The 24,880-nt window shown below is 42.6% G+C and overlaps 1 protein-coding gene across 1 annotated transcript in view; it reads left to right on the forward strand.

The window, feature by feature from the left end:
- The window catches only part of LOC132816864 (SH2 domain-containing protein 1A-like), a 58,890-nt gene that overhangs the window by 23,551 nt on the left and 10,459 nt on the right, over nt 1-24,880 (forward strand). The window contains exon 3 of the mRNA XM_060826852.1: nt 10,136-10,277. Within this exon, the coding sequence (XP_060682835.1) occupies nt 10,136-10,277 (142 nt within the window). The remainder of the gene's footprint in view (nt 1-10,135; nt 10,278-24,880) is intronic.

A 24,880-nucleotide genomic window follows, 5' to 3' on the forward strand; every position in this document is an offset into this window, starting at 1 on the left:
CGTTCTCTCAGCCGCTGTAATACTGCCCCGGATTAACAATGCCACACCTTCCCCCCATCTCCCCCCCACCCCCCCCCCCCTCTTTTTACCATCATCTCTGTTCTTGCTGAAACATCTAAATCTCAGAATCTGCAACAACCATTCCTGTCCCTCCTCTCGCCATGTCTCTGAAATGGCCACAACATCGAAATCCCAGGTACCAAACCATGCTGCACGTTCACCCACCTTAGTCCGAATGCTCCTGGCATCAACATCCTGGTTGCCTGTGCCCTCTCGCAACCTTGTAAACCTACCCTTGACCTCACTACCCTCAACCTCCTGTACACTGGAATTGCAATTCAGGTTCCCACCCTCTTGTTGCATTAGTTTAAATCCCCCCTGAAGAGTGTGAGCAAATTCTCCACCCAGGATATTGGTACCCCTCTCGTTCAGGTGAAGACCATCCTGTTTGTGGAGGTCCCAACTTCCCCAGAAAGACCTCCAATTATCCAAGAATCCAAAACCCTCCCTCCTGCAGCCATGTGTTCAGCTCCGCTCTCTCCCTGTTCCTCACTTCACTAGCACATGGCACAGGCAACAAACCAGCAATAACAACTCTGTTTGTTCTAGCTCTAAGCTTCCACCCTAGCTCCCTGAATTTCTACCTTAGATCCCCACCTTTCTTCCTACCTATGTAGTTGTTGCCTATGTGGACCATGCCTTGGGGCTGCTCCCCCTCCCCCTCAAGGATCCTGAAAACATGATCAGAGACATCACAAACCCTGGCACCTAGGAGGCAACATACCAATTGTGAGTCTGTCTCATTCACACAAAACCTCCTATCTGTTCCCCTAAATATAGTGACGAAACGTCTGAAACTGAATCTTCCAGCTCACCGAGCAAAATCACATCCACAGCCCTTTACCTTCAATGGCTTTACCATCTCTGAATCTCCTACTGTCAACATCCTGGGGATTAACATTGTTGAGAAACTGAACTGTAATACTCTGGTTAGAAAAGCAAGTCGGATGTTATGAATCTTGCAGTAAGTAACTCACCTCCTGACTTCCCCAAGCCTGTATACCACATATAAGGCACGAATCAGAAGTGCAATGGAATACTTTGCATTTGCCTGGATGAGTAAAGCTCCAACAACACCGAACTACAATAGCAAACCATCCAGGACAAAGCAGCCTGCTTGATTAGCACCACATCTTCAAACATACACCCCCTCCTCCACTGATGCTCAGTCGCAGCAGTGTGTACAATCTACAAGATGAACTGCAGGAATTCACCAAGGCTACTTAGACAGAACCTCCCATACCTACTACCGTCTAAAAGAACAATGGCAGCAAATACATGGGGATGCCACCACCTGCAAGTTCCTCTCTGAACCACTCACCAGCCTGACTTGGAAAATATCGCTGTTCTTTAAATGTTGCTGGATCAAAATCCGGGAACACCCCACTTAATGGCATGGTGAGTCTACCTAAAGCAAACTACTGGACTTGTGCCTCACTACACACTTTACATTCAACAACCAGATATATGAACAAATCAACGGAACACCCATGGGATCACCAATCTCGGGACTCATAGCAGAGGCAGTTATGCAAAGGCTAGAACAAACAGTCCTACCACAAATTCAACCCAAACTCTGGGTCAGATATGTCGATGACACGTTTGTAATCATCAAAAACACGGAAATAGAAAAAACATACCGGATCATCAACGCCACACTCACAGGAATCCGATTCACGAGAGAAGAAGAAAAGGACAGCCAACTCCCATTCCTAGACGTGATAGTACAGAGAACACCGAACGGAGAATTCACCACAAGGGTATACAGGAAAGCAACACACACAGACCAAGTCCTAAACTATGAAAGTAACCACCCCAACACACACAAACGAAGCTGCATCGGGACACTATTCTAAAGGGCCACAACACACTGCAGCACACCAGAACTGCAAAAAGAAGAAGAGGAACACCTATACAAGATATTCGCCAAAAACGGATACCCGCGCAACTTCATCAACAGATGCCTAAGAGAAAGACCACGGAACGAGAACGTGCCACAACCAAAAGGACTAGCCACACTACCACACATCAGGAGCGTTTCAGAACTGACAGCCAGACTACTGCGACCCTTAGGACTCATAATGGCACACAAACCAACAGCCACGCTCAGACAACAACTTACTAGAACGAAGGACCCGATACCCAACATGAGCAAAACTAATGTAGTATACAAAATACCATGCAAGGACTGCACCAAACACTATATAGGACAAACAGGAAGACAGCTAACAATCCGCATACATGAACATCAACTAGCCACGAAACGACACGACCAGCTATCCCTAGTAGCCACACACGTAGACAACAAACAACATGAATTTGACTGGGACAACACTACTATCATAGGGCAAGCCAGACAGAAAACAGCCAGGGAATTCCTAGAGGCATGGCATTCATCCACAAACTCCATCAACAAACACATCGACCTGGACCCAATATACCAACCACTACAGCGAACAGCTGAAACTGACACCCGGAAGCGGCAAGGACAGACCAGTATAAATACCGGAAGAAACATCAAAGAAGCGCTTCGCAGGAGGCTCCAAAGCACTGATGATGTCGCCTAGCCAGGGGATGAAACGTTTGCAACAAAAACTTCCAGCTCGGCGAACAGAACCACAACAACGAGCACCCGAGTTACAAATCTTCGCACAAACTTTGAACAAATGATTGGAGCACTTCAGGAAAGCAGTTCACTACCACGGTTTCTGAGGCATGCTGGGAGGCGGTTGGGCCTAATACGGGACCTGGCAGCATCTATGGCACAGTGGGTCCAGAGACAAGTTTGAGCCCCGTTCAGGCCTCGACAGTATCATTGGAGGCTGCATTGCCAAGATCGGCCCAACGTGGTCTCATGGCAATAGTGATGTCAGTGGAGGTAAAGAATGGCTCCAGCGGCAAAGACATGGCAAAGGAGCTCAAGGTTGGCCTATTGCCTTGATCTGGTGTTGGTCTCAGCATCAGGATGGAAGAGCCTGGATCCATGCCCACAACTAAGAAATTAAGAAAAAAGACTATAAAGTTGAACTCTTAACTTTATATCCTTAATTTTATATTCTCTGTCCTGGTTTATTTTTTGTATTTTAAGCTGATGCCAGAAAGTGCTGACATTATACAACACTTTTCACGATATTTGTAATAATACATGTAACATGTACATATGACAATAAATAAATGAAATAAGGTAAAATACAGGCCCAACAATTACTATTTAAAGGGTTCATTGTTAATTATTTGTGGGCTAGTTGCTGGTTGATTTTTACTGACTGTTGCTATCATCGTACAAGTATTTATGTTTGATAGTGTTTGTTAAAGCCACCAAGGTCTACAGGATGAGGTATCAGAAGTGTTAAATGGTTTTATCTTGACTTCAAAAATTCTGCATGAAACAATGTATGTGAACACTAATAGTTCAGTGGTGGGAATTGACATTTGAAGATACGTGGTCTCGATCTCATGTGAGGTCATTGAAGTTTTGTCACAACATTTTGAAAGCCCTTGGGGCTTGACTGCTGTCATTGACCTCCACAGGGTTCTGAGGCATCTGCGGGGATCTGAGGCCTCTGCAGGAATCTTCAATCTCCGCAGGGTTCTGAAGCCTCCACAGGGATCTGAGAACTCCACAGGGCTCTGAGGCATCTGCAGGGATCTGCAGAGTTCAGAGGCCTCCATAGGGTTCAGAGGCCTCCACAGGGATCTGAGGCCTCTGTGGGGATCTGAGGCATTTCTAGTGACCTTTAAGCGGAAATTGGATAGGTACATGGATAGATGATTAATCTAGGATAAATGTTCGGCACAACATCGTGGGCCGAAGGGCCTGTTCTGTGCTGTATTGTTCTATGTTCTATGGGGATCTGAGGTTTCAGCAGGAATATGAGGCCTCAGCAGGCATATGAGGCCTCAAGTGCAGGGCACTACTAACCAGGACCCAGGGTTCTAGAGTGACTGAAAACAAAAAATGCTGGAAATCATAATGGGTCAGGATCTGTAGAGAGAGAGCAAGCTAATGTTTTGAATCTAGATGACTCATCATCAGGAGCTGGAGGGATTGCTTAGTTCGGATAGGGGTGAGACATCTGTGCTCGAGTCGTGCACTGGAGCTCGGCAGGTGATGGTTGGGGTGGAGAGGTGGGCGCTGATGTCCTGCTTCAGTGCCAAGACAGAAAACTTTGGAGCCTGCTCTTTTCTATCTTGTGCCATTCTTCTGTCTTTTCCTGATCAGAATAAAAATTACTTCCTCTTAAGTGGTTCAGGCTGTCCCTTAGCCGTGCAATGTAGCTTTAACTGGTACTAGCATCTCACAATTTGGGCCCATTGCTGAAGTATGTAGTCGCTTACCAGGGCAGTTAGCATTGGCGGCATCCTACAATCATGTGGCAGTGACTGTGGTCTAGTAAACCAGAGGCTGACGCTAGTGCTTGGGGAAGGATGAGAATATAGGAAGCATGGTTAGTAAGTTTGCGGATGACACCAAAATTGGTGGTATGGTGGACAGGGAAGAAAGCTATCTAATTTTGCAAACAGATTTTGATCAATTGGGTCAATGGGCTAAGGAGTGGCAGGTGGAGTGCGAGGGTATTGCATTTTGGTAAAACCAACAAGGGCAGGACTTATACAATTAATGTTAGGGCCCTGAGTAACATTGTAGAACAGAGAGACCTAGGGGTTCAGATACATAATTCTTTGAAATTTGCTTCACAGGTAGACAGGGTGGTTTAGCATGCTTGCCCATAGGAGTTGGGTTGTCATATTGAGGTAGTACAGGACATTGGTGAGATCCCTCCTGGAGTACTTTGTGTAGTTCTGGTCATCCTGTTACAGGAAGGACATTATTAAACAGGAGAGGGTTCAGAAAAGATTTAACAGGATGTTGCTGGGAATGGAGGGTTTGAGATATAAAAGTAGACTGGATAGGCTGGGACTTTTTTCATTGGAGCGTAGGAGGTTGAGGGGTGACCTTATTGAAGTTTATAAAATCATGAGGGGTATAGATAAGTTGAATGACAAAGGTCTTTTCCCTAGGGTGGGCATATTAAAACTGGGGTGGGGGGGGCAAAGTTTAAGGTGAGAGGAGAAATATTTAAAATGGATATGAGGGGCAATGTTTTTACGTGGGAAGTGGTTTGTATGTAGAATGAACTGCCAGAGAAAGTGGTGGATGCAGGTTACAACATTTAAAAGACATTTGGATAAATTCACAAGTAGGAAATGTTTGGAGGGATATGGGCCAAGTGCAGGCAAGTGGGACTAGTTTAGTTTGGGAACATGGTCTGGTTGGACCGAAGGGTCTGTTTCCATGTTGCATGAGTCTAAGAGGTTAAATCCCACCATGGCAGCTGGTGGAATTTAAAATTCATTTAATGAAAATTAAATGAATTAGAAGCCAGTTTAATGATGACAGCGAAATGATTGTTCTAAAGACCTAATGTCCTTGGGTGTCCTGTAGGGAAAAAAGTTTGCTGTACTTACTTGGTTTGACCTACATGTAACTAAGACCTACAGGAATGTGGCGAACAGTCACATTACCTCTGAGGTTGTATAGCAATCCCTCTGTATCAATTCTAAAAGGAAGGAAAATAGAAAAACAACCCAGAATTGACCTAGTCATGATAGCTACGATGACAAACCCAAACTTGGTGATCCGGTGATGTCCTCCATGCTACTATCTGCAGCTTGAACCAAAACTGGGAAAACTGTCCTCGAGAAGATTTATAAGGATGTTGCCAGGGTTGGAGGATTTGTGCTATAGAGAGAGGCTAAACAGGCTGGGGCTGTTTTCCCTGGAGCGTCGGCGGCTGAGGGGTGACATTATAGAGGTTTACAAAATTATGAGGGGCATGGATAGGGTAACTAGACTTTTCCCTGGTGTGGGGAGTCAAGAACTAGAGGGCATAGGTTTACAGTGAGAGGGAAAGATATAAAAGAGACCTAAGGGGCAACATTTTCATGCAGAGGGTGGTATGTGTATGGAAGTTTCGGAAACTAGTACAATTGCAACATTTAAAAGGCATTAGGATGGGTATATGACTAGGAAGGGTTTGGAGGGATATGGACCGGGTGCTGGCAGGTGGGACTATACTGGGTTGGGATATCTGGTCGGCATGGACGGGTTGGACCGAAGAATGTGTTTCCATGGAGATGAGATCCCATTTCTTAAAGGGACAGGAGCATAAGCAATAGCTTATCATCTACTAGATTGTCTTAGAATCCCCAATTGGCTGAGATGGAGTTGCCCTTACCTATCAGGCAAAATCAAGTGCATGTGCCAGTATCCAACATTTATTAAATGGCTGTTGCAGACTCTCTCTGGACATTCTCTGCATATGTAGAAAGAAGAAAGGAAGACTTGCATTCACATTGTGCTCTTCACCCAGTTTGAAATGGCCTACCCTGTGTTCTTAGACTGTGAGCCCTGGTTCTGGACTCGCCACTTGCTTGGCTGGTTCAGGTTCTCTTCCTGCCACCATGGCAATTTACCAACAGCGGTTGGGTTTGCGCTATTTTGGGGGAGACCAGCTGGTGAAAGCTGGTATCTCGCTCAGGTCTTGGGGCACAGGCACTCTGTTGGCAGTAACAACCTCTTGCACCCACCAAGCACCTGCCCCCGGCCTCACAAACATTTGGAGCCTGCCCATCTAATCCAGTGACTCTGATCCTCTTTACCTCGGTCAGAAGGTGGTGTCTTTGGCACCTTTCTTGGTTTCTCCCTCTAGCACTGCTGAGACTGCATGACTGCCTACCTTAACAATTGATCAAGATGTCTTGGAGATGAGATCCCATTTCTTAAAGGGACAGGAGCACAAGCAGTAACTCATCATCTACTAGATTGACTTAGAATCCCCAATTGACTGAGATGGAGTTGCCCTTACCTATCAGGCAAAATCAAGTGCATGTGTCAGTATCCAACATTTATTAAATGGCTGTTGCAGACTCTCTCTGGACATTCTCTGCATATGTAGAAAGAAGAAAGGAAGACTTGCATTCACATTGTGCTCTTCACCCAGAGTCTCCCAGAGCACTTCATAATCAATGGGATAGTTTTAAATACAGACATTTGTTGTAATGTACAAAAGTTGACAGCCAATTTACACAGAGCAAGATCCCTGAATAACAATAAGATAAATAGCCTGATTATCTGTTTTAAGAGGTTGGTGGAAGGTTAAATGACGACCTGGTTTCCGGATGAACTTTGGCGTTCATCTTCAAACAGTGCCATGGAATATTCCATGCCCAGCTTAAAGAACATGTGGGGTCTTGATGTAATGCCTCAGTTGAAAAATGGCACCAACAACAGTTTAGCACTCTCCCAGCACTGCATGGGAATGTCAACCTAGATTCTGGGCCCAAGTCTCTGAGTGAGAATTGAACCTGGAACTCTGTGGATGAGTAGAGAGAAACATTCTTGGCAAGAGATGCACATTGTGTAAAAGTAACCATTAAACTAAAGAAGAAGGTTAATGGTGAATGACAGGGTGGTGAGAACATTTGGCAAGATTTAGAATTTCTAGCAGAGAGGAAAGGAAATGGGCAACCAATGGTAGAAATATTGGTGTTTTGATACAATTGTGGACCAAATTTGGTCAGCACGGTGGTGACCATAAAATAGGGCCAATTAGGAGCAAGATTGGTGGCCACTCCTGGAACTGCACCTGGCCTGGAGATGGTGTTGTCCTCAGAGCACGGTAAGTCAGGTTGAGATTGTTCAGCCCCTCAAGTGCTGGGGAATGTGATAGGGGTCAGGGGTGCGTATGTGGGTGGGTGTGTGGTTGGGTGGGCATGTGGGGTGTTTTGCCCATACAGGCTACCATATTTCTCACTGTCCCCACCACTCCTGGTAAGGTGCCAATGACAGTGGGGAAAGATTCTAGTAGCTTGAGATCAATTGATCTTTGTGTGGAAGGGTGGTCCTTCATCTTCTCCACCACTGATAAAATTCTGAAGCGTTGGGAAGATGATGGGCACTCCATCCCCTATCTGCCTTCCTGATTCCCTGCTCACCTCACCTCCCAACACATTTGAAAAGGGCCCCATTAAATTCCACTCAACCCTTTGAAATGGCCATGATTGCTGTGGCTTCCAGAAAATTGGATTTTCATTTAATGGGGACACCTTTTAAAGACAGGATCCCAGACAGCAACATGGTAGCTCAGTGGTTAGCACAGCTGCCTCATAGTGCCAGGGGTCAGGGTTCAATTCCACCCTTACGTGACAGTGTTGAGTTTGCTTGTTTTCACTGTGCCCATGCGGGTTTCCTCCAGGTGCTGTGGTTTCCTCCCACAGTCCAGGTTAGGTGGATTGATCATGATAAATTGTCCAGGGATGTGCAGGTTAGGTGGGGTAACTATGAGAAATACAGGGTTAGAGTAATGGACCTGGGTGGGATGCTCTTCATAGGTCAGTGTGGACTCAATGGGGCAAATGGCCTGCTTCCAACACTTAGGGATTCCATGACAACAGGTATAAAAGGGTGCAAAGGACTTGCAACCAACACTTACCTCAGTGAGAAGCTCAACAAGTATCGACCTGAATAAGGCACTGAAGGAGACATTAGATTATTGATTAAAAACTTGATCAAGCAAGTATGTTTTGAAGAAGAGATGGAGGTAGAGATGTGGAGAGGCCAAGAGACGGAATTCCAGAAATTAGGGAAAGGTGTTTGGAAGAATGGCCACGAAAGGTATAGTGATGAAGATCAAGGAGGTGTAGAATGCTTGAATTGGTGGAGTACAGAAATCTTAAGAGATTTGTTATTGCACGCGAGGACAGATTCAGCCAAGAAGAAATAAAAACTGAATTCCGCAACAACTGGTTCCAGAGGAGAGTTAAGTAACTTTCCAACAGTGCATCCTGAGAATAGCTTTGCAGATTCTTTTCCTGTTTTGAACTAAAAGAGATTAAGTCACTAATACTGTTCTTAAATTCAAGTGCCAAGTGAATATCTTCCGAATGTAAATAGCAGACTGTGTTCTGGCACGATATATTTATCTCACTTGCTTGCTGTAAGAAAATGGTAAGCTACCAAACAATGTACAGAATGCAATACCTCAGGACTTAGCAATATACTGGGCCATACTGATTTACTCTATAATGTATGATCAGTATCGCATATATGTGATTCTTGGTAGTCTCTCTGACATTTAAAATAACCTCTAGTATGAGTATCTCTGGTAAACCTGGCATTTATTACCCATCACCATTATGCTGCTGTTTGAACCACTGCAGTCTATGGTGTTGAAGATATGTTCGAGGGGAACATAATAACAGAAGTAGGTCATTCAGCCTGTTGAATCCTCTTCTGCCATTCAAAACAATCATGGCTGATCATTCACTTCAATGTCTTTTCCCAACATTCCTTTACATTGTTGGCATTTAGAGATATGTCAATCACAACTTTAAACGCATGATGACTAAGCTCTGACAGCTCTCTGGGGTTGATGTTAAGTAGAGGTTTCTGGGATTTTGACTCACAGACTATGACAGAACAGTGACATATATGGATGGCACAGTGGCTCAGTAGTTAGCACTGCTGTCTCACAGGGACCTGGGTACAATTCCAGTCTCGGCCGACTGTCAGTGGAGTTCGCGCATTCTCCCTATCTCTGTGTAGGTTCCTTTTGGGTGCTCCAGTTTCTTCCCACAGTCCAAAGATGTGCAGGTTAGGTGGATTGACCATGCTAAATTGCCTGCAGTGTCGAGAGATGTGCAGAGTGGTTGGTTTAACCATGGGAAATGCAAGGTTACAGGGATAGGGTTTGGGGGTGGGTCTGAATGGGATGCTCTTTAGTGGGTCAGTGTGAACTTGATGGGCCAAATGGCCTCTTTTCACTCTTTAGGGATTCTATATCCAAACTGGAGTGATATATGATTTGGAAGGATGCATGGAGTTTATGTTCCCAGACAATCATTGATCCCTATGTTTCTAGATGTTTAAAGACATTGATTTGGAAGCTGCTGCGTTCTGTTAGTTAACAGCCAACCTGGAGAGATTGAGCACTCCAGCTGACTTACATTTCAGTATCAGATATCATAAATATTGTCATCTAATTTATTGTTATTTTACTCTTTTACTCAACAGACATCGGAAGGAATTCCGCCTCAGTTTTTCAGCAGCATTGATAAACTTATTTTAACTTACACAAAACCAGACCAAGGTACGGTTGTACCATTACTGCATCCAGTGGAACATAATGCAGACAAAATAGGAAGCCACAATGGAGGTGAGAAGAGTGATACGTGTGTGTTCATGTCAGTGTGATTTACATGGCTATTTAAAGGTTAGTGCAGTATTTGTTTTGCTGAACCACTGACTATCACATTTAAGAATGTCATGGAATAATTCATATCTATGTGGTGCTGTACTATTTCTGTTGGTATTTTTGCACAAGATGAAGAGACTAATGAACAGAACTTTTAAACTATGCTCCCTGGTTCTAGTCTCCTCAATGAATGGAAATAGTTTCTATCTACCCCATCTGTTTCACTTAATAGCTTGAAAATTTTAATTCAAGGATTTAGCACAACTGTTTGCATCCCCACAACGCCAAATCTTGGATACAACAACACACATTCTCAGCTCTTTGACAATATCTTCCAAGAGTTTCCATTGAAAATCATACTTGATTGATTAGCTGTATTAGGGTGGCATGTGGCTCAGTGGTTAGCACTGCTGCCTCACAACACCAGGTACATGGGTTTGAATCAATCCTCGGGTGTCTGTCTGTGTGGAATATGCACATTCTCTCTGTGTCTGTAGGGTTCCCTTCACTTGCTCTGGTTTCCTCCCACAGTCCAAAGATGTGCAGGTTAGAGTGGATTGGCCATGCTAAATTGCCCATAGTGTCCAGGGATGTGCAGGGGCAGGTGGGCGAGCCAATGGGAATTGCAGGTTTACAGGGTAGGGGTGGGTCTTGGTGGGATGCCCTTAGAAGGGTTGATGTGGACTTGATGGGCCAAATAACCTGCTTCCACACCGTAGGGACTCAATTCTATATGTATCATGGACTTCCACCTTCAGTATTTGTTCAAGCCACTTTGGTACTATACATGCCCATGTTCAAGGCTGCTTAATCCTGATCATCAGTAAAAGGCTTAAAGGCAAAAAAGTGTAGCTGCTATGAGGCTGATTCTATCTCTTCAAATTACTGCAGTCAGCAACTCCCTCTCCACACAACCATTCCCCCTTCTTAGCACATAACCACCTGAAAAGGCTTGCTTGAATATTGCTTAAGCTTGATGCTATTTACCGGGATGTTTTGACTTATCTCCTGTATTTCTTACACTTTTTACATTGATGAGGCTAGCTATCCCCTAGTTTATGCCCAGAGTCTAGTTGAAATTGAACGCTGGAAATAGAGAGAAGCTTCATTCTGATCATTGATATCTTGTACTTTGATGAGCACACAAATGAGATGTTCAAAAGAGAGTAAAAAAAAAACTAATGGCCACAAAAGAAATCAAATGTCAGACTGCGTAATGACGTATTGTAATTTTCTTTTACTTGATTTCAGGCTTCAGGCTGTTATGCACGTGATGGATAACATAGAACACATTCACTGTCCTTTGTATGTGCTCATTAATATAATTGCATAGTTTCTCTTTATGACTTTTGACCATGTAAAAACAAGAATGGGTGCAGGAACAAAGAGACCTGGGGTCATGTATAAACCTTTGAAGATGACAGGACAAGTTGTTAAGATAGAATACAATATCCTGAGCTTTATTAGCGAAGACATGGAGCACAGAATCAAGGAAGTTGTGACAAAAGTTCATCAATCACTTGTTAAACTTTAGCTGAAAGATTTTGTTTAATTCTGGGCACTGCACATCATGGGAATGTCAAGGCCACTGAGGAGATGTACCAATATGGTACCACAGTTGAGGATGTAAGTTAGGTGGAGGGACCAGACGTGTAGGTGCCTTTGCATTTTGGAGTAAAGATGAGTCAGGAAATGTAATCGAAATGATGAGGTGTGTTGATGGAGTTGATGGGGACAATTTGTTTCCACTGGTAGAAGGGATTGTAAGAAGAGGACAGAGATTTAAGATACACTCTAGGGTGGAGTTAAGGAAGAATTTTGTAACAGTTTTCTTTTCTTGGCTGGATGCTCTAAAAGTGCAGTGGAAACAGACTCAATACACTTTCCAAAACCTCTTTTTAGTCACCTCTCCACTTTCTCCAGAGAAAAGAGTTTAAGCCTGTTCAATCCATCCCTGACAGTATAATTTCTCCCTACATCGTAGAATCCCTATCGTGTGGAAAAAGGCTACTTGGCCCATCAAGTCTGCACAGACCTCTGAAGAGCATCCCACCCAGACCCCTACTCTATCCCTACATTTCCCATGGGTAATCCACCTAACCCACACATCTCTGGACACTGTGGGCAATTTAGCATGGCCAATTCACCTAACCTGGACTTTCGACTATGAGAGGAAACTGGAGCACCCAGAGGAAACCCACGCAGTCACGGGGAGAATGTACAAACTCCACACAGACTGTCACCTGAAGGATGGAATCAAACCGGGGTCCCTGGCACTGTGAGACAGCAGTGCTAACCACTGAGCCACTGTGCTGCTCAAGTTGCATAAATGTCCTTTTGTGCAATGCAGTTTGGTAAATGAAAGCTGTAAAGTCATGCCTCGTTTGCAATTCATTTTCAGTGCAGTGGTGTCAATCTTATTGTTTAAACATGGCAGGAACTTACTTGAGGTGCAAATAAATTGTTAAGCTGATGTTAGATTACATGGAATACAGGGATAACTAGCCATTAGGATACAGAACTGGCTCAAAGGTAGAAGACAGCGGGTGGTGGTGGAGGGCTGTTTTTCAGACTGGAGGCCTGTGACCAGTGGAGTGCCACAAGGATCAGTGCTGGGCCCTCTACCTTTTGTCATTTACATAAATGATTTGGATGCGAACATAAGAGGTACAGTTAGTAAGTTTGCAGATGACACCAAAATTGGAGGTGTAGTGGACAGCGAAGAGGGTTACCTCAGATTACAACAGGATCTGGACCAGATGGGCCAATGGGCTGAGAAGTGGCAGATGGAGTTTAATTCAGATAAATGCGAGGTGCTGCATTTTGGGAAAGCAAATCTTAGCAGGACTTGTACACTTATTGGTAAGGTCCTAGAGAGTGTTGCTGAACAAAGAGACCTTGAAGTGCAGGTTCATAACTCCTTGAAAGTGGAGTCGCAGGTAAATAGGATAGTGAAGAAGGCATTTGGTATGCTTTCCTTTATTTGTCAGAGTATTGAGTACAGGAGTTGGGAAATCATGTTGTGGCTGTACAGGACATTGGTTAGACCACTGTTGGAATATTGTATGCAATTCTGGTCTCTTTCCTATCGGAAAGATGTTGTAAAACTTGAAAGGGTTCAGAAAAGATTTGCAAGGATGTTGCCAGGGTTGGAGGATCTGAGCTACAGGGAGAGGCTGTTTTCCCTGGAGCTTTGGAGGCTGAGGGGTGACCTTATAGAGGTTTACAAAATTCTGAGGGGCATGGATAGGATAAATAGACAAAGTCTTTCCCCTGGGGTCGGAGAGTCCAGAACTAGAGGGCATAGGTTTAGGGTGAGAGGGGAAAAATATAAAAGAGACCTAAGGGACAACTTTTTCATGCAGAGGGTGGTATGTGTATGGAATGAGCTGCCAGAGGATGTGGTGGAGGCTGGTACAATTGCAACATTTAAGAGGCATGTGGATGGGTATATGAGTAGGAAGGGTTTGAAGAGTTTGGAGGGATATGGGCCAGGTGCTGGCATGTGGGACTAGATTGGGTTAGGATATCTGGTTGGCATGGACAGGTTGGACTGAAGAGTCTGTTTCCGTGCTGTACATCTCTATGACTCTATGACTCTAGAGTGGTGCTGGAAAAGCACAGCAGGTCAGGCAGCATCTGAAGAGTTGGAAAATTGGTGTTTCAGGCAAAAGCCCTTCATCAGGAATAGATGATGAAGTGCTTTTGCCCGAAACGTCAATTTTTCTGCTTCTCGGATGCTGCCTGACCTGCTGTGCTTTTCCAGCAGCACTCTAAGCTAGACTCTGGTTCCCAGCATCTGCAGTCTTTGTTTTTACCACCCTGATGTGAGTACGTGCTGATTGCAGGTGGGGATGAGGATTAATTTTGGCAGTTGGGTGGTTGTGGATGTACTCAGACATTGTTGAAAGCAGGTAAACACTAGGGTCCATTTTAAACCTGCCCGCCTGTTGGAAACTGCGTATATAGAGAGCAGATGGGTCTCACCTGCTGACGTTTTGCATTTGCATAATGCAGCTCATGGCATGCATTGCTCCAAATGGCAATTGCAGTTCAACGAAACAGCTCACCACCAATCTGTCAAGAGCAGTTTGGGATGGGCAGCAAATGCTCACATCCCATGATGGAAGTAAAAAAAGCCTGATATGATTGTGTATTAGCTAGACCCTCTACCAAAAGGACAACCTGGAATTCTGAAGTGTAATTCGGGTTGCATGAGAATCCTTATATTAATAGAATTTCTGGGAGCTTTCAAGATTGATGTGGGCACTCTTTCTAATATTGTGAGGGAGCACTTCAGGGATACCATCAAGGCCTCACTTGCAAATTTATGTTGTTTATAATTAACTTGCTTTCTGTGCTGAAGATGCTGACCTTGCCCTGAATTTGACTTGGTGAGCAGCTACCTTCCTCCAGACTCTCATTCAGATGCATATTCCACATGCAAATTTTTGGATGCAGATATATCCGAAGCTATCAATTTGACTTTAGTGAGTGCAGCATTCCCACAGACAACTGGGAATCATTGGCCTAAGACCGTCCAAATTGGAGGAGGAGCATTGGAGAAGGCGTCGAGCATCTTGAGACTTGCTGTCAGGAAAAAGTGGAAGCCAGGCGAAGACAGAGTAAGGAACATACTACCACACCAATGGTCCATCCACCCTTCCCACCACCATATTTTGCCCCAAGTGTAATAGAGCCTGTGGAAACCTCATCAGTCTATGTAGCCATCTACGGACTCACCCTGAGAGTGGAAGAGACTCATCCTCATCTGTAGGGACCACTGATGAGATTATGAGAGAACAGTACTTCTTTTCTTAATGTCAAAACTAGTGAGAAGAGGGATTTGTTGAAGGCTTCCATGTGTAGGACTCTGCTACAGGACACAGTTTGTTAACTGAGGTCTGTGTACAGTTTAACAAAGATCTGACGGTTTCATGTTGTAACCATCAGTTACTGAAGTCGAACTGATAGCTTCAGGATATATCTGAATCCAAAAATTTGCATGTGGAATATGCATCTGAATGAGAGTCTGGAGGATGGTAGCTGGTCACCAAGTCAAATTCAGGAAAAAGTCAGCACCTTCAGCACAGAAAGTGACTTAGTTATAAACAACAGAAATGTGCAATTTTCCCTCACCCGCTGCAAAAACTATGTAAAATCAAATGATGTCAAAGTTGAACTTACTGATCCCTCAATTAATCTTAGTCTTTATATTAAGTTGTGGCAATAGGAAGTTCATTTTCACTGTTAAATATTTGCGAGTTTTGTCCTTTTTATTGAAGCTATTGTTGGTTTTCATGTTTTCAGTTGCACAGAGGTGAGCGTGCAATTTCTACGACTCCAAGAATATTTATGTATTGGCCTTGCAAAGAACATCATGTCCTCTACAGTGTACTGCAACTGAAGTTGTTTCCAATTACTTGTTAATGTACTCACAGTCAAACTGGGCAAGTAAACAGTCGGAGAAAAGTTTTGATAAAATTGTGAATGCACCAAAGGTGCACATGGCTTTGCTTCACTATGGTAGGAAGATCAATGCTCATCTCTTGGTCTCACTGACAGTTCCATATATCAATGGCTTTTCCCCATTAGAGGTTCTCTCTGTCTCCACAGATGCTGTCAGACCTGCTGAGTTTCTCCAGCATTCCCTGAGTTTGTTCCTGCTCACTTGTCCATCCTGCACTTGAGTAATGTCAGGTGAAACCTTTTCTAATTGTGGGCTGGATTGCAACCTGGGCTACAACAGCACCGTCATCCACATTGCTTTTAAGGACAAAACCCATTCCATCCCTTAATATTTCAATATATGTGCATATGATTCAAAATTGAATTAAATATGTATTGGATGCAAAAGGGCTTGCAGGGTTATAGAGGAAGGGCAAGGCAGTGGCATTGCTGGATTGCTCCTGCAGAGAGACAGCATGGACTTGATGGGTCAAATGGTCTCATTCCATACAGAAGTCATTCAATTATTTAATTACTCATGCTCTCGCCATGGTCCTGTCATGGATCTTGAATATTCTGCACTCCAAAACGTTGAGCTTTTTCTTGCATAACTGATCAAACAATGAAAACTCTTTTAATGAACTGGTGATAGTTTACATCGAAGATACTCCCTGCCACAAATAGGGTGAAGCACTCAGTTATGACAGTGTGCTTTTTTCCCCTTTCAAATGAGTCATTCAGAATTTTTGAGTCATCGTGAGATTATCAACTCACTTCTTCAAAGTTGTAAATAACGGCACTGTGAACATGAAACTGCATGATCAGCGAGATTTGGATATAGTAAGTGGCTTTGGAATTGTAGCAGTTTTGTGTTGTAGGATGTCTTGTGTCAGAAACCAATTGTCGAGAAATGGCTATTTTCCATTGGCTTACACTGTCAGCCAGGACCTGCATTAAAAGATAGTGAAATAAATCATTTAATAATGGTACTTCTCTCTCTACCACATGCTGCCTTTCCAGGAAAGGTATGGTACATTGGAGACTGACACATCCCCGGCTGGTCCCACACTTGGTTCATTTTTCATTATTATTGTAAACATAATATTGGCTGCCAAACAATCCCAAACTGTGTTCCTCTCTGAACAGCTGGCAGAATATAAGGCCGGTATGGCTGTACCCTCCAATTTCTTTCCTTCCTTTTCCACAGGGAAGCACTATAAAAGCTGGGAATAAGTAGCAGGAATGTTTGAAATGTTTCAAAAACCAGTTCTGACTGAAAACCAACAACCATGTCATTAATCTATGTTTCCACGTCGCAATTTTGCTTTTCCAGCTTTGCTCGTATTTCAAGCAGACTTGTGATTGAGATGGTAGCTGCCCATTGAATTTTAATTGCATCCTGGCTCTAATGCACCCAATCAGAGCAGGATTTGTGGCATTCCTTTTTGTTCCTGGTCGGTGATGTAACACAGCCAAGCATAACATTGGCACAGCCTTCAGAAGGCTTAAGCCATGAAGTGACCTTCAAAGACCATTTGGAGGCCAAAAGACACCACTGGAAGTTACACCTGCAACACTGGAGTGTAAATATTTTCTGCTTCAGGCCTAAGAAATGATTCAGAGCTTCATTTGTATGACATTATACTGCTGCAATAAAACAACACAGAATGACTTTTCATCCAATTACTGCCTGCTGTGGGCAAAGGTGATTCACTGCAACTTAAAGAAAGAAAGCACTTTGATGAGGTGATGAAGGATTTCCTGTCAGCCATTTGCTTTAACACTTGCATTCATGTGATTCCCAAATGTAAATAAATTAAACGCTTTGTCAAATCATGCACACTTTGATGTGAAGGATGCTGGTAGGCAGGAATGAAAGATATTTCTACTTACACTACTCAAACCAAATCTGTCAGCTCAAATAAAATTTTTTTCAGTAAAATTGCAAGCAGAATTTCTGTTATCTCTTGACATAAAGGAGCCTCAGCTCAGTGAACAGTGGCTCAATGTTGAAACTAGATATGAACTACTTTTAGAAGAATTTAGTGGTCTAGTTACAGACTTACAAACCACTATAAATGCCGAACGAAACATCACAGAAGCACTTCACAGGAGGCTCCCAAGCACTGAGGATGTCACCTAGACAGGGGTCGAAACATCTGCAACACAAATTCCCAGCTCGGCGAACAGAACCACAACAACGAGCACCTGAGCTACAAATCTTCTCACAAACTTTGAACAGGCTTACATAGCTAGATTTGAATGAGTTTTGTGGCATGTTAGCCCACTGTTAACAGGTATTCACAATTATTTCCTTCTCCATTTGGTATCCTTCATGGTAGGAGGTTGTGTTTTGGGCAGGTCTGTTCCTTAGTTAATCTGAAAGGAGATGTACTCAGGAGGGATACGGGAAAAGAGAGAGATCCTGCATTGCCTCTCTGTCTATCTCATGTGATTTCACCAGTTCTTGCCATCTGTCATGACTAAAAAGATGCCTCTATCATCGCCCCTTATTGTTATGACATTTCTTTCATAGTCACAAAGTCATGGAGTTGTGCAGCATGGAAGCAGATCCTTCAGTCCAACCAGATCCATTTGGAGGACAAAAGACACTATTGGAAGTCACAACTGCAACACTGGAGTGTAAATATCCAGTGAACATAATCCCAAACTAAGCTAGTCCCAACCACCTGCTCCTGGCCATATCCCTCCAAACCTTTCCTGTTCCTGTACCCATCCAAATGCCACATAGTTTCCAACTCAGTTCACCTATCAGTATCATTTTATAGCCTGTTTGTGCCCTCTTCATAATTTACTTTCTTTCCTATTTTGTTCTGACAATGAATTGGACAGCCATACCTTCTGCACCTCTAAGTCATTTATATAAATTGTGCAATTGAGGTCCCAGTACACCCTGTGACACACCACTTGTTACATCTTACCAATTTGTAAAAGTTTATTTATACCTAATCACTGCTTCCTGTTAATATATCAATCTTCTAGTCACGTCAATATGCCAACTGTTACAGTAATATATTTTATTTTCCTCGGTATTCTTTGATGCAACAATAAGCTGGAAATCTAAGTACAATATAACCACCAATTCTCCATTATGCACAGAACATGTTACCTCCTCAAAGAGTATCAGGAATAGTTTGATCAAACATCATTTTCCCTTCACAAAATCATGTTGATTCTAGCTGATTACCTTGAACTTATCCAAATACCCAGTTATATCTTCTTTAATAAGAGCTTCCAATATTTTTCCGATGATAGATGTTAAGCTATCTAGTCTGTAGTTCTTGCTTTCTGTCTCCCTCCCTTTCTGAATAAAGGAGTTAATATTTGGTCTCTTCTAATCTAATGTGACTATCCCAAATCAAGTGAGTTTTATAAAAAAAAGTATCAACTGTCTATTAGTCACTTTTGTTAAGACCCTAGGATGAAATCCATCCTATCAGCCTGCAGCTCCGATAATTTCCTCAGTAATACTTCTCTCATGATTCTGATTTTCCTGAGCTCCTCTCTCCCTTCCATTTCTGGGATATTACTTGCATTGTCAATTGTGAAGACTCTGCAAATACCTATTCAGGTCATTTGCAATTTTCTTATTTTCCATTGTCAGTTCTCCAGTCTTGTTTTCTATAGGATCAACACTCACTTTGTTGACTCATTTCTTCTTTAAATGTCTATAGAAACTCAAACTGTCTGTTTTCACATTTCAACCTGGCTGTCAAAATCTAACCTTTCCTCCTTTGTTAACTTTTTTGGTCATTCTTTGATTTCTAGTATGTTCAATTCTCTGACATGCCATCTATCTTTGCACATTTATGGATATTTTACATCAGCCTGTTCAGGGTTGTTATGTCACACCCCTGGAGCAGGTGGAACTTGAATCTGGGCCTTCCAGCTCAGAGATGAGGGGCCTACTACTGCACCATTAAAACTCCCTTGCTCAGTTATATACTTTGTCATTAAGTTTGATACTAACTTTAGCATTTCTAGTTAACCATGGATGGTTGGTCCATCCCTTGAAATATTTCCTATTCTTTGGAACATATCTATTCGGTATATTTTGAAACATGACCTTAAATGCATTTCTGTTGACCTATCCTTTAACTATTTCACCAATTCACTTTAGCCAGCTCTGCTTTCACATCTTTTTAATTGTGCTTATTCAAATCAAAGAACATCTCAGAACCCTCCTCTCTCTAACATACGGCAAAATTTAATCATATTATCGTGCCTTTGCTATGAGATCATTAATTATTATTATCTGTACAGGGTCCAACCAGTAACCACACAGTAGGGCAGGGCATAAAGGAAGAAATAATGACAGCGTGTCAGCAAAGCACGTCAATAATTATGGGCAATTTAATCTACATATTGACAGGAATTGTCAGTTGGGCAATGGTAGCCTTGCTGTGAAGTTCATTAAATGTTTTAGGTATAGTTTCTTAGAACAGCAGTTTCTGGGGCTGACCAAAGACCAGGCTATAGTAGATCTCATGTTCTCCATTATTGGTGCCAGTGTCTTACAAACCAGATCCTAATTCTCCCACACTAGTCTTTGAGCCACACATCCATCTCTCTAATCTGACGTGCACCGTACCTGTTTACTCATGGCTCAGGTAATAATAGAGGTTATAGTCTTTGGGGTTTTGCTTCTTGATTTAGTGCCTAGCCCCTCACACTGACTGTCCAAATCCTGCACCTACATAGATCACAACACTGGATCCTCCCCTCCCTCTTCAAGGTCCACTTCAGTCCTAAGATGATGCCCAGAACCCTGGCACCAGGACAGGCAACAGTGCCATTTGGTTTTGCTTAGAGACTCACAGCTGGAGAGGGAAGGAAAAGATCCAGCATCATGGTCCATGTTGGTCCTGATAACAAAGGCAGGGCAAAGAAGGAAGTTCCGCATAATTCATTTTGTTAGTTTAACATGTTTAACAGGTTAGTCAAACACAATTTCGCATTTACAATCCATCTGACTATGCTGTATCAGATCAATACTGCCCAAGTGTACTTGTTGCAAATTCTTTGTAATAGATTCTATCTTTTTGCTACTTTGGATGTAAGGCTAACAGGTCAATGATTCTCTGTGTTCAGTCATTCTCTTCTTAAATAATGGGGTGACATTTGCCAGCTTCCAATCTGTAAGAATCATTACACAATCTATCGAATTTGGAAAGATAATCTCCAATGTATTGACTATCTCTATCACCACCTCCTTCAATACTCTGGGGTATTTCAAGAATATCAGGTCCTAGGTACTTTACAACTTTCAGTCTCAAATATTTCTCCAAAACAATCTCCCTACTGATGCTAATTTCCTTAAACCTCTTATTCTCCCTTGTCACTTGCATCTATAATTCAGGGTAATTTCTTGTATCTTACTCAGTGAAAATAGACGAAATACAATCATTTAGCTTCACTACTGTTTCTTTATTCCAAACAATAAATTCTCTTGACTCTGTCTGTAATGAACCCATATTTGACTTAGCCAAATGTTTCCTAAAATGTTTTCAGGAACTATTGAATGTATTTTAATTTCATATTTACTGATGGTTGCTATCATATTTTGAACCTTAGGAAAAGAGCAAATCTTACTTACTTACCACATACTCACCTATTAACCACATCCTCCTGTAGCAAAATAAGCATCAATTCTTGGAGGCTAAAAAAGTTGAGGCAGAAGTAAAAGCAACTTGAATTCCATTTTCCCTTCCTCTGCTTATCTCAGCTGCTGTATTGTAAGTCACACTCAAGTGCCAAACATGCCATGATAGCGAGAATTGTCCATCACCATCACACTTTGAAAACCAATGTGTTGGGCTTGATTTTAACAATAACTCATAGGTTATCCAGTATTTTCTTTTTTCAATGTGGCAACAATGGAAACATAGCAACCTGAAACATGGAAACTAAAGCAGGCAGGGGTCATTTGACCCTTGGAATGACTTTGCCATTGATGGCTGATCATCCAACTCTTTCTTTCCCCAAATCACAGAGTCATATAGCACAGAGACAGGCCCTTCAGCCAAACTGGTCCATGCCGACCGAAATGTCCGTCTACGCTAACCCCATTTCCCTGCACTTGGCCCATATCCTTCTAATCCTTTTCTATCCATGTATTTGTCCAAATGCCTTTTAAATGTTGTTAATGTTCCCACCTCAATCACTTCCGCTGGCTGCTCATTCCATATGTGTACCACCCTAAGTGTAAAAAAGTTGCCCTTCAGGTTCCCTTGTATTCTTTCCCCTCTAACCTTAAACTAATGCCCTCTTGTCATCGATTCCCCAACCCTGGGAAAAGACTGAGTTCATTCACCCTATCCATGCCTCTCATGATCATGTATATTCCTATAAAATTCCCCTCAGTCTCCTACACTGTAAAGAAAAAGGTCCTAGCTTGTCCAACCTCTCCCTATAATTCAGACCCTTGAGTCCTGGCAACATCCTTGTAAATTTCTTCTGCACTTTTTCCAGTTTAATAACATCCTTCCTGTAACAAGGTGACCAAAACTGAACACAATACTCCAAGAGCGGCCTCATCAACATTCTGCATAACTGCAGCATAACTTCCCAATTCTGTACTCAATGTCCTTACTGATGAAGGCCAGTATGGCAAAAGCCTTCTTAATTGCCCTGTCTACCTGTGACTCCATTTCAGAGAACCGTGCATCTGAACTCCAAGGTCCCTCTGTTCTTCTACACTCCTTCAAGCCCTACCATTCACCATGAAACTCCTACCTTGATTTGACTTTGCAAAATGCAAGATCTCACATTTATCTATATTAAACTCCATTTGCCATTTCTTGGCTCACTTCCCCGGATGGTTAAGGTCCTGCTGCAATTTCTGCTATCCTTCCTCATTCTCCACCGATACCGCCTATTTTAGTGTCATCTGCAAACTTACGAATCATGCCTTGTACATTCTCATCCAAGCCATTGATATAGATAACAAACAGTGATGGGTCCAACACCTATCCCTGAGGCACCTATCAGTCTGACACACCTTTGATCCCTTTAGTCCCAAGTGCTGTATCCAAATCCTTCTTGAAATCGTGGTTTTGACCCTGACTGCCTCCTGGGGTAGCAAATTCTACAGGCTTGCCATACTCCGGGTGAAGGAATTGCTCCTCATCTTGGTCCTAAATAGTTTACTTCAGACTGTGAGCATTGGTTTTGGACTCTCCCGTCATCGGAAATATCCTTTGTGCATCTAACCTCTCATGTCCTGTTAGAAGTTTACAGGTTTCTGTGAGATCCCTCCTCATTTCTCTGAACTCCAGTGAATATAATCCTGATTGATTTAACTTCTCCTCATTTGTCAATCCTGCCACCCCAGGAATCAGTCCAGTAAAATTTCACTGCACTCCCCCTACAGCAAGAACATCGTTCCTCGGTTAAGGAGATCAAAGTTGCATGCAATACTCCAGATGTGTTCTCACCAAGGCCCCGGATATTTGTAGCAAGACACTCGTGCTCCTGTACTCAAATCCTCTCGCTATGAAGGCCAATGTATCATTTCCTTCATGGCAAAATACCTAAAATAAGCATGTTATGTATGCTATCTCTCTATTTTAAAAATGTTTGGAAAGTATTTACTTCCTTTGTGATCAAAACTGAAAGTGCAAGCGTTGTAAATTCCAATGGCAAATTTGCCATCAGCCCTCACAGAAGGAAAAAAACACTTTCAAACCAGTTCATATTCATCATGTGAACAATAACGTACTTTCGTTAACATGAGACATAACAGATTCGTAGGAGGCTTGACAGGTTAGATGCAGAAAAGTAATTTCCCCTTATAGGAGCATCTAGAACCAGAGATCATAATCTCAGAATAATAGTCACTGATTTAAGACAGAAATGAGGTGGAATTCCTTCCCTCAGAGGATAGTGAATCTGTGGAGCAGGCTCGAAGGGCCAGATGGCCTCATTCTGCTCCCATTTTCTGTTTGTATGTATTTGGCATTGTCGTCCAAATATGGTTGCCTTGTATGTTTTATGTACTGCTTTTATTGCATTCTTTATTGGTTCATTTGTACCAAATGTGGGCAGTTTATTATTCACTTTTGGGATGTGCATATTGCAGTGGGCCAGCAGTTATTGCTTATCCCTAGTTGCCCTTGTGGTAGTGAGCTGCCTTCTTGAACCACTGTTATCGATGTGCTGTAGATAGTGTTATGGACCAGGCCAATCCCCCTCAAAATATTCAGAAGGTAGTCTTGTTTTAAAGGTAAATGTAAAATGTTGCATTCCAGATGCAATTCAATTGGCCAAATTGCTGAATTTAAAGTGAAGCACACTGTATTCATCCACTTAGCTGAGTTAGCTTGCAATGCGGAATAATACCAACAACATGGATTCGGTTTCTGCATTGGCTGAGGTTACTCTGAAAGATTTTCCTTTTCAACCTCCCTCCTTGCCTGAGGCATGGTGAGCCTCAGGTTGAACAATTACTAGACCCCTCTCTCTCTCTCTCTCTTTCTCTAGTGAGAGAGCTGTCTTGTGTTCCAGGAGGATTATGGTGACTTCATATTTTACTCATTACTGCTATTGTGCATTGATGGCAGAGAGAGTGAAGTTTGTATAATCTGCAAAACATTTGTGGTCTGAATTTGTAAGCTGTCAACGAATTAGATATCAATCAGCTTTGTGTTTCCTGTGAACTTTATGTAAACCTCTGTGTCTTACTTTTTGATTTCCTCAGAAGCCACACTACATTGTAGAGTTAACTCACAGCCAGAACTCTTCCACTCTATTCCTTCTCCAAGCAAACAAACTTCTGCAGTTGTGATTCAATCCAACACATTCTTTTGCTAATGAACGACCTCTTTATTTGTAAATTTGTTTCAAAATCATTGAGGACATACTTTCTGAAGCACATTCTTCGGGCTCTTTCAGTAGGGCAACACGTACTTCAATATTCAGAACATACAATTTCTTTACATTTCTTCAATTGGAGACAACAATGGCAGAAGATTAATAAACTCTTGAGTGTCTTTTAAAAGCAAATTCATTTAACGATGGGACAGATCCTTTCTCAGTTATTTATTTTCGTTGCAACGTTTTCCACACTTGTTGAGGGGAGGTGATAGCCTAGTGGT

Source organism: Hemiscyllium ocellatum, chromosome 6, assembly GCF_020745735.1.
Source record: "Hemiscyllium ocellatum isolate sHemOce1 chromosome 6, sHemOce1.pat.X.cur, whole genome shotgun sequence".
Taxonomy (NCBI): domain Eukaryota; kingdom Metazoa; phylum Chordata; class Chondrichthyes; order Orectolobiformes; family Hemiscylliidae; genus Hemiscyllium; species Hemiscyllium ocellatum.